The 22,134-nt window shown below is 31.4% G+C and overlaps 1 protein-coding gene across 1 annotated transcript; it reads right to left on the bottom strand.

The window, feature by feature from the left end:
- Positions 1 to 11,302: 11,302 nt before the first annotated feature.
- LOC147075966 (uncharacterized) lies at positions 11,303 to 18,949 on the bottom strand. The gene is made up of 3 exons (XM_085942286.1): positions 18,699 to 18,949; positions 15,234 to 15,587; positions 11,303 to 14,060 (listed from the first exon to the last, which is right to left on the bottom strand). The coding sequence occupies exons 1-3, from the start codon at positions 18,774 to 18,776 to the stop codon at positions 13,995 to 13,997; spliced, it is 498 nt and encodes a 165-aa protein (XP_085798412.1). The 5' UTR covers positions 18,777 to 18,949; the 3' UTR covers positions 11,303 to 13,994.
- Between the last annotated feature and the right edge of the window lie 3,185 nt (positions 18,950 to 22,134).

The raw sequence follows: 22,134 nt of genomic DNA, 5'->3' as shown, positions 1-22,134 counted from the left end.
ATATGTTTTTATTGAAATAAGACTACAATTTACAGATGGTATTGGTTGGGTTTTAAAAATCAATTTAACCTTGCGAAAACCAAGCCATAATAGTATTGGTATATTTTAGGCGATATGACAAAATTGTGCACATTTTTTCATTCTTACTTATTTGTTTTCGTTAGATTAAGAATACGTATTACACATATTGTTGGTTCATTTTTTTAATTCATCAAGCTATGCCTAAACCAAACTATAATAGATAAAAATTATTATTCTATCTATAAAATATCCAAATTTATGTATGATTTAATTACATAATTTTAGATATTTTATAGATATACGAGTATTTTTTGACTATTATCTATTATGGCTTGGTTTTTGCAGGGTTTAATTGAATATTAAAAACTAACCAACACCATCTGTAAAATATAGTCTTATTTCAATGAAAACAAGTATGTATGACTGACAAAGTTTAGTGAGCAATATTTATGGCGGATCTTAACAGCCTACCTCCACCCTTCGCCACTGGAAAGCATTGTGTCATCGCGTTCAACTGTTGCAAGTTTTCAATGGGATGGAACGAGATGGATGCTGAAACGGGGGGGGGGGGGGGGAACCAACTGTATGCCAGCTTACAGAAAACAGACTCTAAATACCTAAATTAGTGACTTACCAACTTTTGGCAGTAACCCCACGATTATGTATTATTAATTGTTCACCCTATTAAAAAGTTGAAACTTCGTCACGGAATACCTCTTGCTGATAGGACTTTTGAGACACTAAAGGTGAAATAACACCATAAGTGTAGTCGTATCCATAGCCGTCATATCGAAAGAGAAAGTATTGACACTTTTGACGCCTCTAGTTGTACCATTTAACAATAATTAAGATGTACAGATCTGAATACTTCCCCTATGCAGGCTAATGTATTTTTGTTTATTGTATACATCACCGAGTGTGTTGAATCACATCTGTTGTATCGCCTTGTCTTCCTCAGTGCTCCTCCCACTCTTTTGTTTCATGCCCAGACTATTAAAATGTCCCAAAACGGGGTATCTTTTGGCTTAGCACTCTCGATAATTATATATTTAAATTGTATTCTGTAAGTGTAAGTATTAAAACTGGCAATGCCTTTTTAACATAAGATTGTATGCCTAAGAAATGTATTGAATTTTTTCTATTATCGTAATAATGTTATTACTATAAAAATGCCTTTCATTGTAAAATAAAAGATACACAATGCTTAGTTTGTCCATAGCTTGATTTACGTAAAACAATATCATCATAAAATTGTAGCTATGGCGAGGCTAGTTACTAAACTGAATCAGAAACATGTAGTAGTGATGATACTCCAATACGAAATTACCCCAAAGGAGCTATCTGTCTGCGCAGCACGGAAACAAATAAAATTTAAAAAAAAAATGTCAAGCTGAGAGAATGTCTGATTGATTTGTATAAAGTCGTGAACCGATTACGGGATTAGAAGCAGGATTAATATTAAATTGTTTTAAGTAATATAATATGTAATATTAGCTTAAATTTTGAATGACCTGAAACAATATCAAATTATTATATTGTATTAGGATTGAATTACATTTAATGAGATTGACTTGATCATCTTCTGTTGTGTCTGTGCAAAAGATGCTCCTAAACTCTTCACTAGATTGACTTAAAAAAAACTACTCAGGGTGACATTAGCATTCAATGTGGCCATCGTAGTCCGATAGTTTATACGTTTAACTTATTGTAACAATTAACTGCGTCGAGATACATACATATGACAAAACTACGGTCGATAGCCGCCTTGTGTATAAAATAGACCCACTGGTAGTTAAAATCCATGACTACAGTAGATTCTCGATTATCTGGATATCTATTAAAATTTTATATATTTTTGTATAATTAGGTAATAAAAAATTTGAATTTTTTAAAAACCTATAAGTATAAAAAAAGTTTATTCTGGAAGTAGAATGTTTTATAATTTGATCGATTATCCAGGTTTAACGTATCTTCATCCCCAATTAGTCCACATAATCAAGGTTCTACCGTACCGACGACATTTTCAAATGCAAATCTGCCGACAGATGTCTCCACGCATCTCTGGCTCTTTTCATTGTCGACATCACCTTGACATTTCGTCGCTGTAGGATTGGTTTGTCGAATAGACCAAATGTAAAATGTTCAGGAGATGAAAATCAAATTACATTATCCTATATTTAAATACATGGAGGTATTTAAATTGTTGTTTTTACAGCATATGAATGATGTTTTCATTACAAAGCAATTTAAAGAAAATGATGATTCTGGTCCATTTAGATACAAAAAATCATTTTGCATTAAAAGGTTGATTTCGACAAAAACAGATATTCGACAAACCAATCCTATAGCAACGATTTGTAATTTTGTTCTTACAGTTGGTATGGAGCATGCGTCTATACATCCCCATTTTGAAAGCTTAGTTTTTTGACTGGTGACTGTCGACACCTCCAATATGTACAGTAGAATCAGAAAAACATAAAAATGACTTGTAATTTTTAGTCAAAAGTAAGTCTCTAAAGGGGTACTGGCGTGTTGAAAGTTCAGTAAACACTGGCCTAAGTAATATGGAAATTTTTTGATATAGATATCATGACCATGGATAAACAGCCAAGATACCCACCAGATTATAGACACTGTTGATGAATGTTATTGTTTTACGGAACTCGCTGTGAACAAAGCTCTCTTTTGTTGAGAGATATCTATTTATTAATTTGTTTGTAAAATATATTATAATATAACCAAAAAATGTTAAAAACAATTTTTTATAAGTCTAGCTAAAACAATATAATCGAATGTATCAGACGGGAAAAGCGTTTAAAAAATATATATATGCGACAACATAGTTTCATGACAGATTTATCATTTTTAAATCTCATTTTCTATTGTCTCTTGACACCACATAAGATAAAATTAATATTTTATTAACAACAAAAGTTCGAACTTATTTAAAATTTGTCATCTTACTGTGAAAACTCACCAACTGAAAACAAACTTTTATATAGTCCTTTCTCAAAATTGTTTTATTACTCGAAAATATTTTTAGTAGATACATACCTAGAAACACCTTTTTAACATCCCCATATATTATAATATAAATAAAACGTCACTGATATATACAAGGGACTAAACAAACCGGTTTCTGAGAACACCCTATCTCGACTTTGGCACAATGTTCAAACTAAAAATAAATATTCACTGTTTAGATAGATACCTATTTAACTTCGGTTATCGTTTTGATCAATATCAGGCAACTCAAGAATAAACAAAAATAAAATAAATCTTTTATAATATATTATAAGAATGATCTTCTTTAAATACGTCATTTCTTGGATGCAATGGGTCTTGTAGTATTACATTGTCTTATCAATCCAACAATATATCCATCACCACAGGGCGTAGCTGGTAGCATAACAGGATGATGTTTCAGTTGGTTACTCTGAATATATATCTCAGAATGAATTAGCGAAAACTTATAATATTCTTTTCTTGTACAATAACTAATATTATAAAATAATGATAACCCTATAATGTTTGATTTCATTTTATCCATGGAAGTTCTGATTATTAATTTCAAGTAATTAGTTAGTGACTTCTTGCAGAAAGCTGATGAATTTGTCATATTTTTTTACCTTGAATTGGGGCCAGTTGAGAGAAATTATCATTATTTTTTACTAGAGATCAGGTTTACCATGAAATGTCACAATAAAATAATAATATATTATATAACATACAGTATTCAGTTATATAATGATTTTTTAATAATTTCGCACATAGCTAGATAATCTGCAGTATAATTTACTGAAAACAAACAAAACAAAAAGCAATTGCTTCAAGTTAATGTCAGTAACTCATAATTATAGTTTATAGTACGACCGCTGCTTATGTGTTATTAATAATATGACATACTGATGTCTTCTATCTTCCTCTTATTAAATTAAACAGATTTTCAATGAAAGAGAAAAATAAATTAAATACCTACCAGAACATAATATGTGTAATTGTGTATTATGTATACAAGACCTAGCGAGACAGCTGGTTCTGAGACATACTGATATCCTCTATCTCTTTCTCTTCTAAAGGATATCAATGAATAAGAAGTAAAAGGATACAAGTGTATGTCTTATTTTTTTATATTTTAAAGCTTAACAGATGTAATAAATTAGACATACCCGATATATACAGTGAAATATCATTTATTGGAGACGTTTTAAGCTAATTTTGTGTAGGTTTTCTGTATTTTAATGTTTTTGAGATTTAAAACTCCCAATATTGGTGCATAATATGCAGCTAACTTCATAAATGTATAAACTGACAATGGTCAAAGGTCGTCTTCAATGGTAATAACGCCATAAAATCTAATTGGCTATAATATAGTATTTTTTTTTATAATGTTGCAATTATAAAAGAGGAAGCTGCTAGTATGAAAATGAAGGTGGTCTTATTTTATCAATTGCTATTATATTATTATTACTTTCTGTATTTTTTTGTCATGTTGCTCACTGTTGTATGAATGCATATGTTATAATAAATATATTTATCGAAAAAAAAATCATAGAGAATCTATGAAGTGTTTGTATCAAACGCGAAGAAAATATTATTTGTGTTGAAAAATGGTATCTGAAAATTTTATTGTGAACAGGATTTACGATAAAATTAACAGTCAATTGGCATGGAGAGAAATGAATAAAATTACCTTATAAATTTGTAAATGCTTTATTTTATTTACCACCCTATTATATAATAAAATTTATACTTGAACATATCGTCGCCGTAGATGTCAAGGGAGCCAGTCCACAAAATCATATTGCTGAGAAACAAGCACTCAAAGATTTTGTGTGACAAAGAAAAGTAACATTTTTTTATTGAACTTTTTTGTTTTTAAAGATATAACGGTGAAACTTTCAACATAGAATATACTTTGTGGTGTTATTTTTTTATTATTTTGTACAAATAACTAAAAAAAATAGTATCTTAGAAGTTATGTGTGTTATATTTCTTGACCACTGAATATTGAAATGTAGTCAAAAGAGTTTTGTGGCTTAAATCCTTTGACCACTGCATCTTTGATTATTTTAAAATGCTTTTGTGTACTTTACTCATTTTCGCCAAATTTGTGGCTTGGCTCCCTTGACATCTACGGCGACGATATTACATATTCGATACTTACAATATCAACCAAAATTATTCTTTGACTTTTCTTATCAATTCTCATCCCACCCGGCACTGCTAGTTAATCACATAAGCTGCCTTCCACAGACCTTCGTTTCCCAATCAATTTTAGTCACCGAACCCTTTTATATTGTATACAATATAGCATAATACCTTAGGTACAATTCTCGAGTGTGGACAAATGTGTATAAACTTGAAAAACGTGCTAAAGAATATATTATTTTCAATAGTCTGTATCAAAATTTGTCATGCAAATGAAATACGCATTATTTTTGGTAACATTTGAGGACACTCTAAACCACACCACATGCGCCGGCCGGTATAGACAAATGTCTAGTAAATTTTTACTCCCAAAGACTTCCATTATTGCGGGATGAGTATTGTAAGAATGGTTGCAGAGTAACGTAACATAATTATTGCTAATGCGGTGTGAAGTTAGTGGCTTTACATAATATTACAGCATACAACATCATTGATAGTATTAATAAATGTCAAATTATAAACGGCACAACAGAAAACTACTCTGCGAATGATCGAGTCCTCTGGACAGGTGCAGATAGAAAAATAATTTGGTGAGGTCTATTTCGAAAACATATTCATGGTTATTTGATTTTTTAATGCAGCAGGAGGGGAAGGCGTTTACAAAATCTAACATCACTTTTATACCAGCTGAAGAGTCATTCGCTATTTCTAAAAACAACCTACAATTACTAACTTCACACCATTTATATGAAACAACCTAATATTTTACATTTAAACGTTGTACAATTTCTATAAAATTAATGAATTCAATAAAATGTTTGGATTCATCGTCTATAGTATTATTAATTATTAAATGAATAAAATTCCTTATAAATCAAAAAAATACTGTCACAAACTTGTAGGTATACATTTCCAGTAAAAACATATTACATACCATAATAACATATTAAAAACTTATTATAGCTCCAAGTAACCGTCCAAAAAAGACATTTCACATCCACAGCATTATTGTAAAACCCATAATTCTTTACAGATAATCTGTAGATACCAGTGGCGAAGAGAGTCTGTGATTAGATGGGTAACCGAAAAAAACAGTCGAATTTTGTTTCATCATCTTTAATGAAAAACATAAATGTAACACAACACACTTTTATTGGCCTAGCTGCAGGATCGATGCTACAACCCACAGTTTCATATACGACCACTCTACTGACACCGTAAGTGCTATAAAAACTGGGATAAAAATATATTCAAACCACACCAGACACCAATATCACAGCAGAAAGATAAAACCGGCATCGGTAAATTGTTATTTCTGTATCTTTCTTTTCAAATAGACAGTTTGTTTTTTTTTGTAGGCTGATCACAATCGGCTTTTCTTTTTCTATGTCGAAATAAATAAATTTTATGAAGTCACCATGCATTTCTATGTATTTTTACTCATCGAATTGGCTGCAATAATTTATTGGTTCAGTGTAGATAGAGAGATGTCACTGAGTAATTGAAAATTGTCAATAAATAATTATAGCACCTGAACACGTGCATGGATTTACTGGCAGCGATAGTGTGTATTTTAAACAATCGTGACAAAAACTCTTTACACATAAAAGTCCTGACTGTCTCTCCAATCTCATTCTTCAAGAGTAAGCGAGACGCGATGTTATCATTTTATGGTCCTATTTGACAGGTCGTAAAAATCGGTTAACCTAAAAATGAGTCTCCGCGGTGTAGTTCATTTTTTTGCCGGCAAGTTAGCTACTATTGTTCTACTGTGCAGGCGCACATTGAAAAAATCGCAACTGTCACATGAAAATTCAGAAGCTTCCGAATTTTTTTCATTCATGCATGCAATCTTGCAACTGCATACATGTATACCTACATACACTGGGTATTATGTCGTTTTGCATTATCATCATTGCATATCAAGTAAACACTAAATTAAGGAATCTTCGCCACTGGTAAATACAACGCAACTGTATTCAACACTTATATTTAGATTCACTGCAATTGCAAATCTGATAAAAAAATATGTACATGCATTCAACGCAGATTCAAAATTGAGACCTACATTGTGATATTGTTAAATGTTAGTAGAGAGGTAGCAGAGTGCTAAAATTGTATAGTATTTATTCATTAATTCATTATACACTAAGAATAAAATTTGACATAACATTATTATACCTAATTAGATTATGAAATTTACTAGTTTTCACTATGTTCAACAAAATACAGATATGCACAAAATGTCATACTGCAATATTTGATTTAGCCCATCAACATTACATAATTCGACGTTAGAAAGGAAAGAGGGCGTAATCCTCAAAATAGGTTTTATTACATAATAACATTGTACACTACTAAATAGACGTTGTGTCCAAAGGAAGTAAGCTGCAAATACCAATGTATTGTCTAATTTTAGCTAACAATTTTTGAAAAAAGAAGAAGGTGACGTGAGAAAAACGACTTAACCATCATTTTTGTTGTTTTTTTTTTTTTAATTAACTCAATAATTAATATCAGGTAAGGGATATAAAAACCAAATTATTAAGTATCATGCACTTCAAGATTATGACTATTTTGTATTTTAACTTTGACCGACAACCATAATAAAAACGTTTTTGTGCCTCCTGTAAAATTTGATTTGTGTGGATTACACCTTTTTTCCTTTCCACAGTCGAATGCTCATTCTAAAATACTGTTAAAATTATCACTGCTAGCTTCTAACATAAGAGGTAGATTCGCACATGACAAGTTCGCAAGCCATTGTTTGACCTCATGAGTGTAATTTGAAAAATAAGGATGTGGCCCCGCTTACTTGTATGTCAATCGCCTTGAAAGCCTCACAGTCATAAAACATCGTAAATTGGCAATGTTACATAACGATACATAAAACAGACCCAACCTAACTGAGCAGCCATATATTAATGCATACAATAAAAAGAAAACATTTTTACGAAATGATTTGTACACAAATCAAAAATCATTTCACAATAGTTATCATTAAGGTTACTTATTGCTTGCACTTTTTTAATCTGAGGATCAAATCGACGGGCCCTAGAAAAACCATTATAAGTCTGAAAATAGCGTATTAAGTTTTATTAGCTTTTTATAATATCATATTTTTTGTGCATGTCCTGTAAAAATTTCAGGTCTCTAGCATAAAAATTGACAAAGTTAGGTTTTCGACAATGGTGCTCTATATCTACATATCGCATCGACCAAATTTGTGTTCACATAAATATCCGAGGAGTATAGTCATATATCAATAAAAAAAGTGTACTGCGCTTTATTTTACGAATAAGAAGGTTGTTATACTTGCTATAACAGTCTTTAACGGAGATCCTAATATACGGCATGGTTTATATTGACGTATCACATTAGTTTCGAAAAATATATTGGTTTATCTTCGGAAAATATTTGAATTTGCAGTAGGTAAATGCATTTTTAGTTAAAAAACTACTCACTAGTCACTAGTACTAGTGTTTTATTATCAAAATATTATATTATTGAATATAAAACAAACAAAATAGAAAAGAATTATTTTGTACTAATATAGGTAGGTACTTATACCATACTAGGACACAGTAATAATGTTTAAATATTAATTTTGATTCATCAGCCAATTTCAATCCACCGCAAAATAAAGACTTCCACAAGCTTTCTTCGACTATTTTCGGTTAATTAATCTTCTACTTAGATACCCAAAAAACACTGTTGTAGGTAATGTTTAAGTTTGAAATTATTATATTATTTGATATTAAACAAATATCCAATAGAAAACGATATGGATATATCATTATAATAATTCACTGTTTCAATTATTTAGATGAGTAAAAAAAGGATGTAATTAATTAATTATAAATAAACTTAATTTAAATAAATACCCAGCAGAAAACGAAATATTTTAATTAAATATTATTACCTATCACTAGAAAACAAATTGTTTTGCAATTAAAAATGTACTCACCTAAAATATCCGATCATGTCCGATCCTAATGAGGCCCCCCACAGATTTGAGAACAGGTTTTGTTTTTACGAGAAATGGATGTCAGCCACTCTTTCTCAACCTATTAGGTACATACTCTGACTCCGAGCACAAATTGAAAAACAATTTGTATCTATTTTTCAGACCCATGATTCTAACTCGGAACCCACGATGTTGTAGGCCGATGCTTATACCTATAATATTATGTTTTAACTTCAAAACATTATTTTATTTTCGATACAGCATGACACATTTTGATTAAATTAGTCTTGTACATCGATAATAACAACTAGGCAGTATTTTCATGTTTAAATTACAAAATATTTTATTATTTAAAAGGAAGGACTTACCTAGCTAGCAAATACAAGAGAGTTTATTTTATTATTCTTTTAGTTAAATTCTTACTAATTACGGAATAATATTTATGACTTAAGAAAGTGAAAAAAATCATTTTTATTACCTACACTTTGAAATGGCGAGAATTTCCGAAAGGCTTACTAATTGATTGGGACCGACTTAAGCTCATTGTAATAATAATATGAGTTCCGGCTAAAAATAAAAAAAATACATACGTCCTACATGTTAAAATTATTTTTGCAATAATATAAAAGGGTAAGTACCTATATATTATTATTACTTTGTACATTGAATATTTCTCGAAAACGAGCTCTGTGGATTATAAATTATTATTGCATCGGTCACCTAAAAAAGAGATTAGGCTGGGTTTTTTGAAAACTTATTTTATTTATTATTTTCAATAGAATTTTACCGAAAACCGTGTGTTTTTTGAAAACTTATTTTATTTATTATTTTCAATAGAATTTTACCGAAAACCGTGTATGATAATAGTCAGTTTATGAAGCATTTATTGTTGTCTAGAATCTAAGTAAGTAATATATATAAGATGAGATTAAAATTTGGTATCCAGTAGGTACCTATACTATCGAACAAAATATCAATTGGTTTTTAAATTTAGTACCTACTCTCATATACATACCTCGTATTAATTTATTGAATATGATTGTTTTAAAATATGAAAACTAGCAAAAATAGTAATTATTATTTTATCTAAGTTAAATCGGTCGGAGTTATATGATTTGTAGATCGATCAAAATAAGTTAAATAAAGTGATATGAATGACAACGGATATTAAACGATGTTTTGTTGATAAATAAAAAACTCTACGTAATCGATTGGATGTATCATTTAAAGAAAATACTACTTGAAAGCCAACCGTTTAGAAAAATGCAGATTCGTACCACGATTATTTAAATTTTAAACTAAATATTGCAATGTTGGGGAGGTACATACTTATTTTAACTTTCCAATTATATTAATTCAATCATGACAACTCATATTAATTAACATAACTGAGTTCAATTAAGACGTACTTATACTGATGTTTCATGTTTTTTGTTGACAATTAAATATAATCCATCTATGTTTACTAATCGGTAATTAAACTCATATCAACAATAAACATTAGAAAAAACACAACGATAGATAATATGATCACTGGATCAGTATTTATAAGCTTATAATTACAATTTTACAAGATCAATTACAGAAAGATATTATGTTGCAAAAATTGAATTGAAAAAAGAAAATAGAAGGTAGGTACTGAAAAGGTTATCACTCTTATTACATAAGAACTACAAAATGTTGTATCAATGTTATTTTAGATAGGTAATTACCTAATCGTGATTATAGAATGTGTATGTAATACAAGCCTAGTGTAAATTTTATATGAATTTAACTTCTGCTGATGAACAGTTTAATAATGCGATCTCATTTGATAACGAAAGTGAATTCAGCTGTCTTTAAATAATAAAATAAATAACACTTTCCTTAGGTTTATTAGTAGTAAAATTTTTGAAACTAATAAACCTAGTTAAATATATTTTTTCCAACATTTCGATGCTTTGGTAGGTACATTTGTGCCAAATTGTTATGTATAATATTATATTCCACTAATTATTTAATATCTTTGTATTTTTGCATTGAACAATAATAATTATGTGTGTTCTAAAGTGATAATTACTAATTTAATTCACTCAGTATATCCTTTATGTAAACTATTAACGAACTTACAATGATTTATTTAATGAAATATATTATCTCTCTGGTTTCGATAATTGTATTGAATATTAATTTAATTAAAATTGTTCTAGCGATATACATGACCATTAACATTATATTGTTTTTTTCTATCTATTCTATATTTTTAATGAAAATTTTGTTACGAAGTAGGTATAAAAAATAGATATTTTATTGATGGTGTAGTAAGTAGTGTTATGTATTAATTTCATCACAACTTCTTTATTATTCCATTATAAACATTTTTCCTGAATGTTTATTATTTCGTAATGTACATATTCTGATTATTTATAAAAATATCAATAATAATTTGCAAAAAAACATAAAAAGTCATACTTAAATACATTTAAATTATAAAAACTCCGTATAAAAAAATATATATATCAATATGTCCCTATATCCCTTGTTAAGATTTTATAGACACGCTGTACTATTTCGAGTTAAATATTGCGCAATATCAATTTTTCCGTAAAAGAGCGTTATAACTATAGTTGTAATTAATAAAATCATATAGAGTAAGAAAAATGCGACGTAAAACAAGGTTTCTATCTCAGAATATGAATGTGTTATGCGGAGTCAGTAATCCATTTCGTCCGCGCAAAAGCATGTTGAATCGAGTCGAAATATAAAGTGCGTAATATTATTCCAAATAAAAACGATTTTTGGACATTATCTCAGCTGTTAATTAATTAATCACCATTAAATTTTGATAGGAATATAGACCATAAAATGCTCTATCTGATTTACTTAAATAAGATAAGCAAAAACTTACTCATTTTATATGATGAATTTAATAGCGTAAATATTTTAGTTTTTTCGCTCTCCTGAACATTTATGATTTTAGACTTACACCGGTTTTTCCTGGGGCCGTCGAAATGTATAGTAATATGAATGTAAATAAATGGGCTTATGCATTAGTCAGTCTATTTTCGGCAGCGGCGAAGGGTGGAGGCAGGCTATTAAGAATCGACATAAATAGTGCACACTAAACACTATAAGTCATACTTATTTATTTTCATTGAACTAAGAATACAATTTGCAGATGGTGCTGGTTAGTTTTTTTTTAAATTCATCCCTGCCTAACCTAACCATAATTGATAAAAAAATATTCTTCTATCTATACAAATATTTTTTGACAATTATCTATCTACTATAGCCTGGATTAGGCAGGGTTAAGTTGAATTTCAAAAACTAACAAACACTATCTGCACATTGTAGTCTCAGTTCAATGAAAACAAATATGTATGACTGAGTTTAGTGTGCACTATTTATGTCGGATCTTAACAGCCTACCTCCACCCATCGCCACTGATTTTCGGACACATAATAATACAAGTGGCTTAACAAAATTAACAGCTATCAAAATTATGTATTGTAAACAGAAATCAAGTAAATATAGTTTTGCATGTCATTTACTTGTCTTTTTTTTGTTTTACCATGTTCATCCTAAGAAAATTATAATATGTTATATGACAGTATATGTCACTTTCTCAACCTATGGGTCTAAAGACACATAGAAAAACAACATGTAAATTTTATTAAGACCCGAGAGCCATGAAACTATAGACTGACACGCTACCGCTCAGCCAACGTGGGCCTTGTTACTTGTTTACGACAAAGTAAAACTTTATTGAGTACCGATTATCTATGCAAACACGAAAGACTAGTAGTAGGTATTAAAAGTGTCGTATTATATTATTCAAAAAATTGAAACCAGTGTAGACATCTTTTATACACATGCGTCAACGTACATACAATTCAGGTACCTAATATTTATTCTTCAAAAACTATAAATATTATTTGGTGATGTGTGTATTTATTTAATTAAACCACCGATGCAGTAAATAATCAATTATTTAATGTTAATATTAACTAGTATTAATTCATTTTGTGCGGTTTTCATATTTCTACCATTAATACCATAATTGTATGTTTAATATTAATACAATTAAAAATATTTTAATAATCTAGGGAAAATCATGGTTAGTTAATTTTAAGGTCCTTTTAAAAGATCAGTTTTGCTATCCAATCAGTCTCCATTTCCGTCAAGCTGTCAGTTCAACTGATGTGTAAATGCAAAACTGAAGCGGCCGACTGAAACCAAAACGGAGACGAGACAGGATGGATTTTCTATCAGTTTTAGTATCCGTTTTTAGAGTTGCCAGTTAAATTGACGTGTAAATTACTATGTTGCCATATTTTTCATACTACTGTTCTAATTTTGATTGAAATATTATAATTTATTAAATATAGGTAATATAAGTAATTATAAAAATAATATTCATTTTTAGTGGATAAAAAATACTTAAATATACATCTCCGTTTCCCATCTGAACTGTCAACTGAGACTGAACAGATAACTAAACTAATCGTCTAAATACACCGCCGTGTCAAAACGGAAACCTCGACTGAACGGATAACAGAACTGACGTCTAAAAGCACCTTTTCATAGCATCGACATTCTATGCACTCGGCGCTAATGTCCTAAATCTTCTTAAATATTTGTCATTTCATTTTACTAATGTAAATTTAGATATTTGTAGAAAATTATAAATATACTTAGCTCACCATACCGAGAATAAATCAATCTTTTGATTGTTTTAAAACATTTTCATACTCTTTTTGTCAGGTTAGGTTATAGTAACATTGTTTATGCAAGTTTGCCAACTTAATGATGCCATAACATATTATATAGTTACTGCTGTTGATAGGCAATAACTATGAGAGTAATTATATAATAATCATGGCCAGGATATCATCCTCCGTTGCTTCTTCCCTGGTGAATCAGTATCTAATGGGGGTTCAACCTGAAAAAAATTCAAAATGTCAACTTAGTAAATAAAACCGGACGGGACAGAGGCGTGGTAAGCCTTTTAAGTATCTGCTCACTGAAAAGGTTCTATCAGACAGCTGTTGTCGATCAAATGTGGCCGGCCCGGCGCCTGTGGTTGTTTTGTTAAACCTTGCATTTGAAATTTATAAAAAATTAACTGCTCATGTTTAAGTCAAATCAACCCAATCATATTATGAGGTTGCTCGCAGAACCAAACTGGTGTGGAGCGCATTTGAATCTTCGAAAGTGACCCCCCATTGTGCAATGAACCCTTAAAGAAATCAAAAAATTACAAGTAGCATAACATCATATGAAAAGGTGCATTTTGGGCATAACGTGGAAAGACAACAAAGGAAACCTATGTATAAGGAGGTAAACAAGATTATGCAATGTGATAGAGGTCACTAACCAGATGAAATGGCAATGGGCTGGACATGTCGCTCGGCGAGTGGACAAATGCTATCATACAATAGTAGGTACCCAAGGAACTCTAAACAACTATAGGGACACCCTAAAACCCGCTAGATCGGCGAAATCATATAGTTCTGAAAAAACTAGGGACTGAGAAGAGTGGAAAAAGCTAGGGGAGGCCTGCATTCAGCAATATATCGGCCCCGGCTGATGATTATAATGATGATCCCAATCATAATAATGCATCGGTTTACAACCTTTACCAGTGATGCATCATAATTATGTATGATTTAATGAATTCTAAATATTTAATTAACTATTTATTTTATTTAACGAATAATTCACAAGATTTAAAAATGTAACATTCTAACTATTGAACATACATAATTTTGAAAAGACTTTATTGAAAGAAAATATATTATAACCAATAGAAAAAATCTTTTTCAGACAGGGTTTAATTGGATTTAAAAAAAACTAACTATACCATCTGCAATTTCTATTCTTATCTTAACACAATGCTTACGGGCTCATTTAATTAATTTTGTAATTAACGTGTTAATTTGCATTTGAAAAGTAAAAACAAAATTTTGTGCGGCCCGTAAGCATTGGGTTAATTCAATGAAAACAAACAGTTATTACTGATAAAATTAAGTGTGCACTATTTACATCAGATCTCCACAGCCTATTTCCACCCCTCGCCACTGCAGTAGATAATGTTTGTCGATGTATTAATTACCTGATTTGTCAATTTCCTTTTAAGTTTCACAACTTCCCTAATTCCTTCAACCATAGTCGTATTGCTATTCGCAGTCATAAGCTTCAGTCTCTTACTAGCTTGTTCATTATAATCTAAGCTTGTGCCGCTAAATCTGTCATGGCCATCCAGCGTCGTGGTTTTGAGTTTGGTGGATATGAATATATCATTGCTGGAATTTTTACTTTTGATCCTGTCTTCTTCAATCGTTTGATTAGTAGAAACACTCGGACAATTTCTAGATTTTCTTTGCGGGTGCGGCAGACAGAATTTGTTGAATAATTGTAATAGAGTTTCCCTTGTTGGAGTGTGAATTTCGTCAACTTTTATTTTTCTCTGCAATCAATTAATAACAAACGATTAATAATTCATAATGAAACATCGCCGATGTAATAAAATGTAGAGGTTTAATCAACCCTACAACTGACGCATTTTTGTCTATGCGCTTTTATGTAGCATAGATAATAATATGAACAGGAAATGACAGACAATAAATCAGTTGCATTCCGGCCCTTCAACGGTATAGTCAAATTATGCGCGTAACTCCACATAACGTTCAACTTATCAACTCGAATGTAAACATATCAACTCGATATAAAAACTAACGTGGCAGTCCTGTATATTGGCGTGAGTATCCACTTATTATGCATCTACAATACAAAACCAAGAAATACCAACACTGTGTATTATTCAACTGTATCCCGAATATACTATGTCACGCATTACACACCAAGCAACCTTCTAAATAAGATGACATTGACATCGGGGCTATATCAGCATCTAAAAAATACCCCTGATAAAAGACACAGCATCATGTCTCAGACTAACGCTTACCGTTTAAGTATTACACACAATGATTCAGATACCAATTGGATTGTCTTGACTCTTGTTGTGATTGCCTAATAACAGGGTTGGCGAACCTTTTTACGTATGCGTGTCAAAATTTCCCAATATTGTTATTTTTCAACTGTTTGACGTGCCGACCAGTTTTTCATGGGGAAAAATTCTATTAAAAAATTATGATATTCTAGATACCACTCACAGAACATAACAAATATACCTTTATCACTTTTTGCAATTATGCCAAACATTTCGGTCCACCAATTTGCACTGCAGAATTACTACTGTCGAACAAGATCTTCTTGTCAACGTGTTAAAACTGTGAACTAATAAGCCCCTCCTCCTTTTAACCACACTTCGACTCCAGCGACTTCCGGTTATTGCCTAGATTTTCTTGTCGGACATTTACTACTAGCTCCACCAAGTTTTTGTTTCTTATTTGGTACAGCCACTTTTTTAAATGAAATTGTTTGTTATTGTATTACTTAGTTCCTTTAAGCTCAAATTGACATCAGAATTGCACCAATCAGATTAGGCATTCTCTCGCTACAGTGCGGTCTCAAGCATTGCAAATCGATCAAAAACAGAGGTTCGCAGAGCGGTTTCCCCTGCTGTCTGATTAGGTTAGTGTGATAATATTATATGTGACGCATAAAGCCTATACAATTATATATTTACATTAAATGTAACGCTTATTCTTGAATATTTGTCTGCTATCTTTTATACAATGTGATGTCATTTATGATTATTTTGAGTATTTTTTTCTTTTCAAAATAAAACATTCGCGTGCCATAGGTGGTTCGCCACCACTGGCTTATAACATACATTGTTTTGCTAGTGTTAAAAATTATAAATACGGCATTGAATACATTTTGGTCAGCTCTGTATCTACAGTGCGACTTCTTTATTACGGCCAACATGTCATTTGGGGAATTAAAAATCCCCACAATCCCCCTTCTATTTCAAATATATTCCAGCCCATGTTTTACTACATATAGCGCTCGTACTATGGCAGCTTCTTCTTCTTTCTTTGCCCATATCCGCCCCTTAACTGGAGCATATGGACACCACGCGGCGCCTCCAAGAATCCCTGTCGCTCGCCAGTCTTCTTGCTTCGTTCCAGGTCAAACCAGCATCCCGTAGCTCCGCCGTATACACTCTGTAGATTGTATTTAGCGGCCTTCCAGGACGCCGGAATCCGGTCGGCTTGAAGAACAAGCAAGCCAGGTCCAACGACGCCTCTTCACTTTTAGCGTGATGAGAGGCTGCTTGGTACGTTCTCTTATCTCCTCGTTGCTCCTAAAGTCATACCACCGCACACCCAGTATTCGTCGCAAACATCTGTTTTCGAAGCTCAGTATACGGTTGCTCTGAGCCTTCGTAAGGTGCCATAATAGCATTCTAAACACTCAACTATTTTATGTTATATTATCTGACTTCAAACACCACCGCAAACTATGATTACATGTAAATTGTACGTAAAACATTTCTCCGTGGCACAGTTCGCCGTGAGTTTTCTATCGGAAAGAGATGACCGTATACTATACGGTCTCCAATTTTATTACATTCAATATGAACATTAATTCAATTTTCATAGCTGATTTTGGAAAAATTCATGAATTCAAGAATGAAAACCTAACTTAACCTAACCTAATCTAACAAATAATCCAGTATATCGGCTATTTTCAAAATTTGTTTGCTGCTGGCTTCCTGTAAGTAAACCGACAAGAACCTTGTTTTAACGACGGTCTTTAATATACGGCCATATATTTCCGATACAACATTTCACGGTGAAGTGTAATACGGCGAACTGCATACGTACAAGTTTCCGGAACGGGGCAAACTATTGGGGATTTGATTGAACAGCAAGTTACTAATTGTATTAACAATAAACAAATTCCCTATTATGATTGTTCAAATGATTAATAACACTCAAGTAACAAATATGAAGGTGAACATCGATTTTTTGTGATTATGGTTCTGCAATGTGCAGCGACGTCTTCAGATATGTTTGACCGTTGTCGGTAATTTTCACAGGTTGACTCAATCCCCGAGTCAAGAATAGATTCTATTTCCCTCCAGAGGCGAATCTCTAAGAAGACTGAAGTGGGTTAGAAAGTACTATGTTCCCAATTTAATTTTGGGTAATTTTATAGTACTCCATATCGTCATTGTGGTTAAGGTGTTTTGAGACCAAAAACCTAACACAACGTACTGAAAAACAACCCAATATAACCTACTTATGTTTGAGTTACAGTAGGTTGTGTTAAGTTTGGTTTTTGCTCTCAAGACTATAACCACAAAAACGATACGAACTCTGATAAAATTGCCTAAATTCGTACTAAGAGGTAGTTGAAATATTTTACCTACGTCATTTTAAATATCGCCAATGCATATGTTATCTAGTAATATCCTGCAATTCTGATTAATATCAAAGATTCTTTGTTATGTATCTAATAAAAATGTGTGTAGTGAATTCTAACCTAGCCATAACTGCGAAATTATTTAGTATTTCACACATATAATACAATAAGCACTGTATGCATTTATACATATTTGTATAGATTAAGATTTAATATGATCATATTGACGTATACAAGTACACACCTCTTTTAACACCTGCATCAAAACTTCAGAAGACAGGAGATCTGGATGTAGTAAAAGTTCACTATCTACAGAAGCCATTTTTCGAAATCTCTGTCACTATTAATAATTAACACGTACTTCAAACATTTTGTAGTACTTATATTAGTTGGAGTAATCCATTTTTAATTTTCAAAAAAAGATGATGTAGTATAATTTCATAATATAATTATATTATTTAATAATTATTACGTACACTTTATTATTGTTTTGACATTTTGAGTTTTGACAGTTCTTTGCTGGTGTGTACACACTTTACTACAAAGCGAAGCCATAATTCTTTTAAAAAAAACCTTTTACATACGAATATACCGAAAATTATAAAAATATAATCCGAATAAAATAGTAATATTATGTACTTCAATTAATTTTACAAGGTTTCTATTTTTTAAATACTATTAGTTAGGTAGATAAAGTAAATATTCAACATAAATCATTTTGAAATCCAATTAATATTCGAATTTTGAATATTCACCTTCAACTATTTGAGAATAATACAAAAATGGTTGATTTGAAATATCTGTCAATTTTATTGAAAAGAAAACCACGAAAATCTTATTCATTATTGGTATTTTAATGAAGAGATGTGAAGGACTTTCGATCAATGGAATAAAATACATTGATCGAAATAATGTCTCATGTTTTGAGGAAAGTCACAAAGGTAGGAATGGAAAAGAATGCTAATGAGAAACATTTCAAAAATTTTTTCGCAGCGTTCACTACTGCTATAAGAAAAAAACAATCTAGCAAGCATGCAGATGAGGGCGGGTCTAGTTCCGATGGACATACTGATAGAGAATCTCAACTGTCCACATTAATACATGAAAGTTGTAAGGTTTTGAAAGAAACTACAAACAGTACAGGTAATTTTAAATACATTATCGTCTCTACAATCCTGCATGGTTTAACCGATTTTACCAGATGCGGGATTAAAACCCATGACCGTCGGCTTCATAAACGCATATTCTTCCACTTGTCCACCACTGGAATTAAATATTAACCCTTTTGAAATGATTTTTAAATTCCACCAGTGAATTTTATTGTGGCGTCATCTCATAGAAATTTAATGAACTTTTCAAACTAGCCTTGTAGTTACCTACCAAATATTATTAATAATTTTGAATTTTTATAGGTTTTATTTTATACTTAGTCGATGATGACAAGAAAGAAATCTTCCTCTATCCTAATCTTTATAAAGATACCCAAAGACATAGAGTTAAATGGTCTATATGTGAGTAGGTATATAACAATTTTATTTTTTAATCAAATTATAATTTTCTTTCTATACTTCCAAAATTGTTCAGTAATGTGATGTTTTGAATTTCTACCATCTTTTGAAATTTCATAAGCAAAAATTATTTGTTGATCCGAACATTTCGAAATCAGATGACAGCCCAATGTGGCAGCCTTCACATTTATATCCTGCATGTTTGTATCATGCCCGTCGTCCGAGATCCTTGTAAGGACAAACAGCATATGTATTATATTATGTGAAGACTGCCACATCGGACCGTTATATCAGATCAAGTATATGAATTTTTGGATTGGACCATGGTAAAATGACCTCACAAACAATTTTTTCTGTTTTCTCAATGATCGTCAATTGCTTGAATGTTATTTAGGGAGCTAAACGGCTGACATTTATTGACATTAGGGCCATTAATTACAACCATCCAACCATTCCAATTACAGAAATCCCCACAAAAAAAATCCTAACGTATTTCGAAAACGTTACTATTGTATTTTAGTCAAAATAGTGAAAAAAATCCTATATAAAAATAAATAGTGAAGTTATATCTAAAATATATTATTTTATAGTAAGTATTACTTACTGTTGTCTTCAAAAAACTACAAAAAAATCACCTTACATTTGTGTATTTAGGTAATAATGAAGAATATGAAGATTTTTGCAACTTATGTCACTCTTTTTTAAAATGTGACATGCAATGACATTAATATGGACGAAGCATCTGGAAAAAAAATGACACTTTTTTGTCGGGTCTGCCGAATGGCATAATCTGTTCTAAAGCCATTACAATAAAGGTGATATTGCTATAAATTCCCGATGCTGTTTGTCGGGTCTGCTGAATGGTTCGGTTCGACCGGGTTCGCTCAAATGAACATTGACACTAGAAACACTGTTCTAACGCCAATACAATAAAGGTCATATTGCTATAAATTCCCGATGCATGATATCGCATAATGGAAATTGCGTGACGTCTACCTATACTTGTGCGAATGTCACTATGCGCGAATTCACTTTCTAGCTACTGTATTGAGTGCGTTGTCCATTAATAATGTCATTGGTGACATATAAAATTTTCAAAATACAGCATTCAATTATTATATAGACTAGTTTTTAAGTGGTATTCTGTTCTCTTCCATTATTAATTGAACATCGTATGATGCGATCAAAGCATTGCACATGCTAGTGTAGGTAGCGAATAATTACAAAAACGTTGTGAATCACTGATCTATAACAAAGTGTTTTAAATAAATATAAATATAATTTTATATATTCTTTTTAAACATAGGCAAGGGTAAAAGTGTGGCAGGTCATGTCGCCGCAACGAAGAAATGTGTCACAATACACGGTAATGAAAAAGATGGCACGTTCACCGAAGGACTTGCATTCGAAAATGCCAAAACAGCGTTGTGCTTACCTATCATTCAGCCTGATAACAGTTGCTATGGAGTATTAGAATTATACCGCATAACCTCTGAACCCTACAATGAGGTAAATTTTTATACCCATCTGGTTCCCCTAACTATGAAATTATCCCTATAGCAGATGTCCTCCATTCGAAAGAATCTTGGTCTTGGCAAATAGACTTCTACACATGTATCGGTTACGTGGCGAATGCCAACCGCATCCTCTGGGAGTGTCCCCATATGTTAGTTAAAAGGAAAGAGATACTCAAGTCCATCCGATCGGCTATCAATTTTTTGTTTCACCAAGGGATGGACTAGGATCATGAGAAGTTCTTCCTGAGACGCTCCTAGTAGAACTTTGAAGTTTCTCTTCTTTTCTCTAATAGCCTTCAATTTTCATTAACTTAAATTAAAATGATTGTGTTAGCAATCCTGTTATACAATAAAGGAAGTTTTTCCAAAAGAAGTACAATCCCGTACATTTACTCTTTGATAATATTAACTACCTAACCATATAAAATAAAACTGTAATTCTAATGGATTTAAGTTTTGTACTATTCCATTTGAGTCATTTTTTGCGACCCGGGTTTCGCCTTTCGGCATCTTCAGGCGCTGTGTATACTCATCAAAAGGCAAACACACACTGACAACGAACACTATTAACTTATATAATAAATCAATATAATAAAGTAGGTAAAAACTTATCACCTACATATTAAGACAAGGATCCAATAAAAAATATATAACA

The sequence above is a fragment of the Rhyacophila brunnea genome, unplaced genomic scaffold, assembly GCF_057557595.1.
Source record: "Rhyacophila brunnea isolate RB1 unplaced genomic scaffold, BYU_Rbru_1.0 scaffold_14, whole genome shotgun sequence".
Classification (NCBI taxonomy): Eukaryota; Metazoa; Arthropoda; class Insecta; order Trichoptera; family Rhyacophilidae; genus Rhyacophila; species Rhyacophila brunnea.
Note: the sequence above shows the minus strand (reverse complement) of the source record. Positions and strands in the feature narration are given on the sequence as shown.